The 12,067-nt window shown below is 34.7% G+C and overlaps 1 protein-coding gene across 7 annotated transcripts in view; it reads right to left on the bottom strand.

The window, feature by feature from the left end:
- Positions 1-12,067, bottom strand: part of SMAP1 (small ArfGAP 1) — a 274,830-nt gene that overhangs the window by 114,640 nt on the left and 148,123 nt on the right. For 4 of the 7 annotated variants that reach the window (XM_074237307.1, XM_074237313.1, XM_074237310.1 and 1 more), the window contains exon 5: positions 2,420-2,494. The exons of 2 other annotated variants lie outside the window; for them this stretch is intronic. In XM_074237307.1, the coding sequence (XP_074093408.1) occupies positions 2,420-2,494 (75 nt within the window). Of the gene's footprint in view, positions 1-2,419; positions 2,495-6,037; positions 6,351-12,067 lie in introns of those variants that run through there. One more of the 7 variants, XM_074237312.1, reaches the window with a different exon arrangement.

The raw sequence follows: 12,067 nt of genomic DNA, 5'->3' as shown, positions 1-12,067 counted from the left end.
GTCTTGTCCTACTCCCTCATTTGGGAATACATACATACATACATACATACATACATACATACATATATACAAATACATACACACACATATATACATATACACACATAAATATAGATAGATAGATATTCACATGTAAACAATATATTAGAAGCAACTTTGAATAAAAGTGTTCCTGGCTTCAAGGCTGGCTCTCTACCCATAATGTTGTTGTTAATAATAAACATTTACATAATGACTGCAATGTGACAGGTATAGGAGACTTTTTTAAACTCAAAGGTAAGAATTTATATTTATTTCTATTAAATTTTATCCAGATTAGAACACTTCTAGAAGAAAGAATATTGAATCTGGATTTAATCTTATTTTTACCTGACTTGTCTAAGCTTTATATCTTCTGAAGATTCACTAAATTGGCCACCTACACATTTCTCCAAGTCATTAACAGATATGTTAATTAGCATAGGGGCCAAATACAGGTGCCTGAGACATTTCAATGCAAGGTCTTTACAAACTGACATGAAACTATTCTGATGGGTTCCCATTCATTGGTGAACAGATCTGTAATATCATCTTATCTTTCTCCTAAAAAAACCAAAGAGACTTTGACCAATGCTTTGATAAAATTTGGTTCACTGTAACTGCAGTGTTCCTTCACTTAACAGTCAAGAAAGTCTATTAATCTGACATTAACTGTCCTTAATAAAGCCTTGCTGCTTTTTTATGATTATCACTTCTTTTTCTGAGTGCTATCTCTTTAACAGGGGTTAGCTAGGTGATGCAGTAGATAGAGCACCAGCCCTGGAGTCAGAAGGACCTGAGTTCAAGTCCAACCTCAGACGCTTAATAAATACCTAGCTGTGTGACCTTGGGCAATTCACTTAACCCCATCGCCTTTCAAAACCCCCAAAAAACAACCAAAAACCCCCCGAATATATTCTGTAATTTCTCCAGGTCACAGAATTTTTCGAAAACAAACTTGCTGGGTCTATAATTTGCAAACCCCATAGTTTTCTTTTTGAAAATTAGGAGATCCCCTGTCCACCATCTTGCAGTGCTGCCACCATGGTGCACATGAATGTCCTGGCAGATGCTCTCAAAAGCATCAACAATGCAGAAAAGCAAGGAAAATGCCAGGTTCTCATCAGGCCATGCTCTAAAGTAACTGTCTGGTTCTTAACTGTGATGATGAAGCATGGTTTCATTGATGGATTTGAGATCATTTATGATCGTAAGAGCAGGAAAAAATTATTGTGAACCTCACAGGCAGATTAAACAAGTGGTCGTAATCAGTCCCAGATTTGATGTTCAATGAAAGATCTGGAAAAGTGGCAGAATAATCTGCTACCATCCCGTCAGTTTGGGTTCATTGTGCTTACAACCTCAGCTGGCATCACGGACCATGAGGAAGCAAGATGAAAACACACAGGAGGAAAAATCCTGGGATTCTTTTTCCAAAAATGTAAAACATATATTCAAATAAAATGCTCCAGTGGAAAAAACAAAAAAAGAAAATTAAGTGATGCTTTGCTCAAAATCCATGGAATTGACCTTACAAATATTGCTGAAAATAAATATAGGAAAGGGAGAAAAGAGGAACTGAGAGAGTGGAGGAAGGGAAGGAGAGATGGAAATAAGGGTGATGGGAGGGAAGGAGAAGGACATGAGAACTAAGAATGTCTAGAAAAGGGAACCTTTCACCAAATAAAGCTGACTTCTACAAAACAAAGACTGTGTTGAAATACCACATTCAGAAAGTATAATATTAAAAAGGAAAATTCAAGCAGTGTGGAGAAAATATTTCTTGAATAAATAAACAAAAGAAGGGATAAAGTACTTGGTCAAGGTATATTCTTGTTAGGAGTATGCAACTAAGAATAGTTCTCTCACATTTTTTTCCTCCCTCATAGCTTCTCTCTTTTCTCTACTTTGGACCCACAGATTCTTCAAAAATTATGTGGTTGATTTTTTTCATATGGGTCTAGAAAGAATAGAGATGCTGAAGATGTTCAAAGGTTATTTTTTGAATTCTATATATCATTCAACAAGTATGTATTAAGTACTTTCTATGCACTGAGGATATAAATACAATGAAGCAATTCCTATTCAACAAAATCTACATACTAATATGTATCCTAGGACAACCTGAATAGTTATTTCAAAATATCTAACTTCAATATATGGAAATACCTAAAAAACAAACCTAAGAGATAAGCATATAAAACAACACTTTTTTTTTAAAAGGTATGGATTAAAACTTTGTAGAGTTAATCTAGAAAAAAAAAATATGATGCACTTTCAATTTGGGGAACTTAGAAAAACAAATTTGTTTTAGCCTACTCAAATTATGGCAAAAAGGTGAGGAGGGGAACATACAAGTAGGTGTTCTAAAATGCAATCTGCTTTTTACAAAATTAGATACCTCCACTTTGTTTTTCTCAGCAGCAGCTTGCAGAGGAGAGGATACCAAAGGCTGAAGAACATCAGAAGAGGAAATCTGTATAAAGCAGATGAAAGAGATAGATAAGGAAAGCAAAGATGATCAGAACTGACAGAAAAAGCAAAGAAATACAATTTCATTTATTTCTAAGAAACAGAAGCACTTGAGTCAAGTTAACAACGGAAGAACAAAACAGCAAAGAAAAAAGCATAAAATTAGGCTATGATATTTTCCTAGTAGCATTTCTACAAGTAAAAGGGATCTACCAAATACAGTGTATGGTTTACAACAGATATAATTTAAAAAGTATTTGGATACGATTAAGACACAAATATGAGAAAAATAATTATATCTCTTTCACTGTTCAGTTTTCATCACCCCAACTACTAAAATATTAACATTCTGAAATATGAAGGCCCATTGTCCCATGTGGCAGGAGAAAAAAGAGTTATTTTTATTCATAATTACATTTTTAAGAATGAGGAATTTTCAAAAAAGATATGGAATCGTAAGATTTAATTATAATTTTAATCAACTATTAAAAGAAAGGGGGTCAAGGGGAAGATACAGAAAAACATAGATTAATATAAAATAACATCTGAGTAGTCAACAGCTAAACTTATTATAAAGCAATTTATACACCTTCTTCTCTGAGATCAGCATGTACAACCACTATTTCCAGTGGCATACTCACTGAATTACCCAAAGGCATTATGAGACAGTTATATACGCAACAGAGGCAATTTACACATGAAAATGGGTTTCATCTAAAAGCATTTTCACACATCTTCCCACCCAATTTCTACATGCGTAGTTGATCACTTTAATGGAAGCATTATCTTCCTGCTCTCTTTACTGCCAAAATGTAACTGAAATACGTTTACAAAATGTGTAGTAGATCTTCAGAGTCATAAAACTGACATCTCTATGCTGCCCTATCATATCAATAGTGCCTACAAGGAATTTTTAAAAATAAATGGTGCTATTACAGATAGGTCATTATGTAGTGTCAAAATAACATTACTTAAATGACAAGTACTCAGCCAATCCTCCTGCTATTATGTTAGCTTTGACATTAATTCTGAAGCCATAACTAAAGACAATAGACTAGAAGGTCTTTTTACTCCCCGTAGATTATTGCATACATCTATAAGAACAAGTCTTAATGGCCTTGTTTTGATCATCCAAACTAGTTATATGATATCTACTATAAGAAATTATGCTTAGGAAAAATACAGAACAAAAAACTTTGGACCTTGCAAAGGAAAATCAAACTATGCTTGAAACTACAATTTCAGTTGACAGTGGTTTATCCTAATCAGAAATTCACTCTTACCATTTCACATGCAAAGTATATTTGAGCTGAAAGGTCATATAATGAAATCATCTCAGATAACAATCTCTTTTTTTTTAAGTCTCCAATGGCATATGCATGTCAAGAAGCAGCATGGTAAAGTGAAAAAGTTGTAACAGATCTGAATTTGGCCTCTGACAATTATTAAGCAGTTGTGTTACTCTAGGTTTTCTTTTTCTATAAAATGGGAATAATAATACTTATTCCAGTGAGAAACAAGTGAAATAATATGATGCAACGTTTTGCATCATAAATCACCATAAATACCACCTAAATCATCATAAAATACTACCTATTATTACTGATGAGACTGATCTAGAAACCAAGCATAACTTTCGTAATGGAGGTTCAAAATTTATATAAAAGTCTACTGAACCACAGAAAACAAAAATCACTCAAAAACAAAATATAATTTCAATTTCATTCCAATGAGATTTCTTTTTTATTTTCATTTGCAAAAATAAAGGAAATGTTCCTTTTGGTATCTTTTCAGTTTTAAAACAAGCTAACTAAAATTTTATTCAATAAATCTATGTAACAAAACAAAAAAGTACATTAGTTTTACATAATATGTAGCTAAGACAAACCTGGAAGAAGAAAGAGGGTTAGAAAACAACACCTAAAGACAAAGGACAGGAAAAATAGAAGATGACACCTGGAAAAGTAGAGCGGTATAGAAAAACAAGAGAAAAACTTCTATGAGGGGAAGGGGAGGAAAAAGGAAAGAATTTGGCAGAGTGGGAGAAAGATGAGAGAATCACAGAAAGAAGATCAAGATCATCAATTATTCCTATTTTTAAAAAGTGTGAGAATTGCAATAATTCCAAAACTCCTTTTTTCTTTTTTAAAAATTTTATTTATTTTGGATAAAGCACCAGCCCTGGAGTCAGGAGTACCTGGGTTCAAATCCAGTCTCAAACACTTAATAATTACCTAGCTGTGTGGCCTTGGGCAAGCCACTTAACCCCATTTTGCCTTGACCCCCCAAAAAAATGTATTTATTTAAGGCAGCAGGGTTAAGTGGCTTGCCCAAGGTCACACAGCTAGGCGATTATTTAGTGTCTGAGGTCAGATTTCAACTCAGGTCCTCCTGATTCCAGGGCCAGTGCTCTATCTACTACACCACCTAGCTACCCCGAAAAGTCCTTTTTTCAAAAGTGAAATTTGTTAACTTATACTTTTAATTTTATGTTCTAGACTAGAATTTCAACTTTTTTTTTAAATAAACAGGTATTGTATGAACTTCTTGTTTTAAAATAATCTAGATTTTCTTCTCCATCCAACCATCCTCCCAGAGAACTATCCATTATAATTAAGAATTTTAAATGTTCAACTTTTTAGAGAATTCTGATGGTTCTACTCCTGAGGGAAGGTTTAAAGCCACACTTGAGAAAATTGTTCTGGAACATTAGTAGCATCGGTCAATTATCAGTTGTGACTGATAGTCCTCTTATTCTAGACCATCAGATTACCTTTAAGTGGGGAATGTTATGTATAGGTTTTTGATTTTTAATTACATCTAAGGCAGCCTGAAGATTACTTGGAAAGAACATTAATTTTATTTATCTGCTGGAAGACATTTTTGTAAGTCCATCTCCCATCATCAAATGCCTAGAAGGATCTTAATGGGAATATTAGGGAAAAATAAATGAACAAAGAAAAGGAGGGGAAAAAAATCAAGCTAACAGAAATGAAGAACCTTAGAATTCAAAGGAACCCTACTTAGCTTTTTAACAGAGATTAACAAAAAATTCAGCAAATATTTATTTCTACCAAAAAAACCAAATCTACCATATACAAATCATTATTAGCATCAAGGAGAAAAGAATACAAAAATCAGACACCAGATGATGTCCACATAGAACATATAATCTGATTGGTAGGGTAGATAAAAATCAATAAATAATTAACTTACAACTTAAATTCAAATATTTTGAGAGAATAAGGTTCAAATAAAGTAATATGAAAACTCAGAGAATTAAGCCAAGAGAGTATACAGAAAGGACACTCAGAAAAAATAGCTTTATCACAAAAGAAACTACCATTTTTCTCCATGTATAAGATGCAACTTAATTTGGGGGGACTGAAATTTGAAGGAAAAATATGTATTATATAAAGTTATTGAACTCAAGTTTTATTCATCATGAAATTCAAGGACCTTCCACTCATAGCTTTCAGGCATTTGGGGGGGGGGGGGGGCAAGTCATGTGCATGGACACATGCTTAGTCCATTCTGTTTCATGTACCTGAAACACCATTGTGCTCCTTTGAAACCAGCCACTTCTTTTTCATCATGAGTTCTTCTGTCCACATTTTTGTGGATACAGGAATCCCACTTGCCATTTGCTCTCCAATCCATCTCTTCAATGCCCTCTGTCAATCAAGTTATTTGGCTGACTTGCCTCTCATGGCCTTTTGCCTGGGTGTTTTCAGTAGGGTTTCTTCTTCCTGTAGCCAGTCTCGGAATGTTTTCTCAGTTGGAGAAGGACCAAAATGATGTTCAGCGGCGTGATTTCCATTCACTTTTGCAAAATGGATCACTTTGAACTTGAATTCAGCACTATAGGAAAAATATTTTCTGAGCCATTTCTGGGCAGAATGTGGCAAAATGTAATCTGATATACCAGTAACAAATGTGAAACAATGAGTACAAAGAAAACAAACGCAAAAAAAGCGAGAAATGCAAGTAAAAAAAATCTACAACCACTGTATAAGATGCTCCCAATTTTTAGATCCCAAATTTTTCAAAAAAATATACATCTTATATATGAGGAAAGATAATACACTGTTGGCCACAGTGAGATTAATATTATGTCATACAGTATTTACCTCCTTTAGACAATTAGTCAAAACACTTTTCATATACAATGCCTTTCTATATTTCCTACTATAATGCATCCAATTTATCAGATCCACAATATCAAAAGTGGGAAAAATATGATGAAGGGGCCTTAAGATCACATTATCTGAAACTTCCCTGCTATTTCCATGCCATGACTTCTCCACTGTCATCTACCATCCATGATGAGATGCTCCAGTTTCACTACCATCTCTACCCCAAAGTTTTAATTGGCAAGCTTTGGTCTTATCTTGGATGCAGGCCTCCTCAGCTCCTCTTATCCCTCTAATCCTTTTGGCTCCCCTTTAGGTAGTTTCCATTAGACTATAAACTTGACAGCAGGAATAGTCATGTTTTGGGAGTAGTTGCACCCCCATAGCTTGGCACACAGAACATGTGTTTATATGACTGCCTATCAGTCCCTAATTAGAAGACTTTAGAGGTCTGTGACTCTGTTAAAAGATTGACTTGAGGGGCATCTAGGTGGTATGGTGGATAGAGCACTGGCCCTGGAGTCAGGAGTACCTGAGTTCAAATCCAGCCTCAGACATTCAATAATCACCTAGCCATGTGACCTTGGACAAGTCACAACCCCATTGCCTTAAATTTCAAAAAAAAAAAGATTGAATTGAGAGGCACAGTGGATAGAACACTGACCCTGGAGTGAGGAGAACCTAAATTCAAATTTGCCCTCAGACACTTATCAGCTATATGACCCTGAGCAAGTAACTTAGCCACAGGGGCTGGCAAAGCTGTGAGAAAATTGTTCCAACAGAACAAAGACGAGATTGGCTGTTAGGCATTCCCCCATTATATTTTCAGATAAATGAGTACAATGGCACATGATCTTATTGTCACTGTTCTAAAAGAAATATTCCTCATTCTTGTGTTAATTTTACTAAAAGTTAAAATTTTTTCTTTGAATTTTCTTTGAATTACTATCTGTAAAGGGGAAATTTTACAGCATATTATTAAAAAATAAACATGATCACGGAATTTTAATGATCCTCAAAAGTCAATAGATTTTTAAATTGATTTCTTATGAAATGAAAGGAAAAGAATGTTGTGTGCAGCCAACCAGAGAGTATACTTATATACAAAGTTAAGAAAATTTGTTTTCAGGTGTTAAGAGGCAATGGAAAGGGGATTTAAAGCAAATAAAATGTGTAAATCTTTGTAACAGTGGCAATATAAGGTCATCAGTTCAGGTCTCATTTTATCACTGTAGCTTTCCCATTGTCCTTCACAATGAAGTAAGAAAATATAAAGAATGGTAAATTTTCTTTCAACTTTACTAGACTATTCATTTATTCTTTCCGCAAGCCATTACTGCCTATCCCCTACACACTGAGTATTACTTGCACACTATGGGGAGAAAGGAAGATAAACAAAAATTCACAGGACTTTTCTATTCTAACAAGTTACTGTCTTGTCTATTCTCATCCTCTCCGCCCTTTCTTTCATGTCTCTAGAAACATTCTCCATCCCCAGCTTCCAAGGCACCACATTTGCTCTCTTCAGTCACTACCATAAAGAGATTGAAAAAGCCCAAAGATTACAAATATCAACAAGTTAGCTCTAAAAAAAAAGGACCTAAAAGGGGAAACATAGTCATCAAAGGTATTTAGAGGAATTAACAATCTTCACTGTACCCAGTTGCCAAAGTGCTGTTCCTAAAACATAGGAAAATTCCTGCTCAGTAAATTCCAGTGGCTTCCCCATATCTATGTGATCAAGGACTAATTCTTCATTCAGCATTTAAGACCCTTTAAAACCATGTTCCAATCTTTCTAATCTTATTAAACATTATTTCCCTTCACACAATCCATGCATCTACGAAAATTAGCTTTCCTCTAACTGAAACCTACATACTATCTTCTATAAGAATTATATTATATAACCCTGATTCCCTTAGGCAGTGCCTTCTCTTCAAAATTCCTTATATTTTTGTGGATATATTTTATATATACTTATAAAGGTAATCTCCTTAACAGAAGGGACTGTTCCATTTTTTGTCTTTTTATTCCCAGAACCCATCTCAGGGCCTGGAACCTAGCAGGCACTTTAAAATTGTTTGCTGATTGATCTAGATGTCAAGTTTCTCTGGATGCTTACAATTGGAAATGATATTATGTTGACTAAACCGAGTTCTGGATTAACACAGGGTAACCATTAAATGAGATGCATGGTCATTCAAGAGAAATCACCTTAGCAATTCACACAAGAAACACTAAGTTGATAAAGAATGAGTATTAACCATATAATGCCATGCAGTCAGTACATAAACCTCGAACAGACCTAGTAGATGCACACTGAACTGGGTCAAGAAATGAATAGAAAGAGAGAAACTAGATTTGTTGCAATTTCAACAATGCTTCATTACAATTATGTCCTCACACATCAATTTATCTTTTCAAAACAAGTTTTCTTTCTATAGTATGATACTAGTAAGAATATTCTAAGGAGGGGATGGGCTAGTAGCATTCCCAATAAGATCAAGGGTGAAATGAGGAAGCCCATTATCACCCCTACTAATCAATATCATATTAGAAGTATTAGCCTCAGCAATAAGAGAAGAAAAAGAAATTGAAGGAATTAGAATTGGGAAGGAAGAGACAAAACTCTCACTCTTTGCAGATGACATGATGGTATACCGAGACAATCCCAAAAAAATCATCTAAAAAACTACTAGAAATAATTAGCAACTTTAGTAAAGCTGCAGGATATAAAATAAACCCTCATAAATCCTCAACATTTCTATATATGACTAGTAAGGTGCAGCAGAAAGAGCTAGAAAGAGAAAAACCCATTCAAAGTAAACTACCTGCCAAGGCAGACTCAAAAACTTTTTGTAAAACAATTACAAAAAATTTTCACACAAATAAAATCAGATTTAAATAACTAGGCAAATATCAACTGCTCATGTATAGGCCAAGCTAAGACAATAAAAATGACAATTCTACCTAAATTAAACTACTTATTTAGGGCCCTACTAATCCAAATTCCAAAAATTACTTAAATGGGCTAGAAAAAATTGCAAGTAAATTCATATGGAGAAATAAAAAGTCAGGAATCTCTAGGAATTTAATGAAAAGAAGAGAAAAAGAAGGTGGCTTAGCCCAACCAGATCAACGGTCTGCTACCTGAATCTTCTTCTAATCAGACTTGGCTTAAAGTCAATTTACACACATACTCAGTTAACTTTAAAAACATCTAACCTCTCAAGTATTAAAAGGGGGAAAAAGGGGGGGGGGGATGGAGAAAGGGAGGGGGAAGAAAAAAAGGGGAACTAACAAAACTGTCTGCTATTGGCTAAGAAATGGAGTGGTGGATCAGTGGAATAGACTAGGTGGAATAGCAGTAATTGATTATAGTAATCTGCTGTTTGATAAACCCAAAGAGTCCAGCTATTAGGATAAAACTCTCTCTCTTTAGTAAAAACTGTTGGGAAAATTGGAAGTTATTACAGAAGAAACTTAGATTATGCTAACACCTCGCATCCTAGACCACAATAAGATCAAAATGGATATAGGATTTAGACATAAAAAACAATATTGTAAACAAACTAGGAGATCAAAAAATAGTTTACCTGTCAGTTCTATGGAAAGGGAAGCAGTTTATGACCAAGGAAGAGCTGGAGAACATCATTAAAAACAAACTAAAATTAAATTAAAAAGCTTTTGAACAGACAAAACCACTGTAACCAAGATCAAAAGAAATGTAACAAATTGGGAAACAATTTTTACACCTAGTATTTCTGACAAAGGACTCATTTCTAAAATATATAGAGCACTGGACCTGGAGTCAGGAGTACCTGAGTTCAAATCTGGCCTCAGACACTTAATAATTACCTAGCTGTGTGGCCTTGGGCAAGCCACTTAACCCCATTGCCTTGCAAAAAAATAAATAATTGAATGAATGAATGAATGAATGAATGAACTAATAAAATAAAATATATAGAGAACTGAGACAAAATTTAAAAAAAACAACAAGCCATTCCCCAATTGACAAATGGTCAAAGGATATACAAAGGCAATTTCCAGATAAGGAAATCAAAGTGATCCATAGTCATATGAAAAATTGTTCTAAATCATTAATTATTAGAGAAATTCAAATTAAAGCATCTCTGAAACCACCTCACAGCTCTCAGACTGGCCAATATGACTAGAAATGATCAGTGTAGGAAGGGATATGGGAAATCTGGGGCACCAATACATTGTTGGTGGAGCATGAATTTACCCAACCTTTCTGGAGAGTAATTTGGAATTATGCCCAAAGGGCAACAATAATGGGCATACCCTTTGATCCAGCAATACCACTACTGGGTCTATACCCTGAAGAGATTATGAAAAAGGGTACTTGTACAAAAATATTCATAGCAGCCTTGTTTAGAGTGGCAAAGAATTAGAAATTGAGTGTATCCATCAATTGGGGAATGGCTTAATAAACTGTGGTATATGCATGTGATGGAACACTATTGTTCTATTAGAAACCAGGAGGAATGGGAAATCAGGGAAGCATGTTAGAATTTGCACGAACTCATGCTGAGTGAGATGAGCAGAACCATAAGGACATTTTACATCCTAACAGCAACATGGGGGTGATGATAAACCTTAATGGACTTACTCATTCCATCAGGCACAATTTTGGGGTATCTGTGATGGAGAATACCATCTGCATTCAGAGAAAGAATTGTGGAGTTTGAACAAAGACCAAAGACCTTAAATTTAGAAAAAAAAATCATTATCTCTTATAATTTTGCTACCTCTTATACTTTATTTTTCTTCCTTAAGGATATGATTTCTCTCTCGTCACTTCAACTTAGACCAACGTACACCATGGAAACAATATAAAAACTAACAGACTGCCTTCTGTAGAGGGTGGGTGGAGGGAAGCGAGATTACAGGAGAAATTGTAAAATTCAAAATAAATAAATAATTTTTTTAAAAAAATTATGCACTTGGGGCGGCTAGGTGGCACAGTGGATAGAGCACTGGCCCTGGAGTCAGGAGTACCTGAGTGTTCAAATCCAGCCTCAGACACTTAATAATTACCTAGCTGTGTGGCCTTGGGCAAGTCACTTAACCCCATTTGTCTTATAAAAACTTAAAAAAAAATTATGCACTTGAAAACAAAACAAAAAAAAAGGAATATAAGGAACAGAGGTAGCCACTTCAAATAGAAAGGAATCCCTAAGGCAGCTAGGTGGTGCAGTGGATAGAGCACAGGCTCTGGAGTTAGGAGTACCTGAGTTGAATGAAATCCAGCCTCAGACACTTAATCATTACCTAGCTGTGTGGCCTTGGGTAAGCCACTTAATCCCATTTGCCTTGCAAAAAACTACAAAGAAAAAAGAAAAGAAAAGAAAGGAATCCCTAAAAGCCTGATTTAGAAAATCACAAATTAAAATTATCTTGACTTTATTTCCCAATTCTAT

This window comes from Macrotis lagotis, chromosome 5 (genome assembly GCF_037893015.1).
Source record: "Macrotis lagotis isolate mMagLag1 chromosome 5, bilby.v1.9.chrom.fasta, whole genome shotgun sequence".
Classification (NCBI taxonomy): Eukaryota; Metazoa; Chordata; class Mammalia; order Peramelemorphia; family Peramelidae; genus Macrotis; species Macrotis lagotis.
This window is presented reverse-complemented; position numbering and strand designations above follow the sequence as displayed.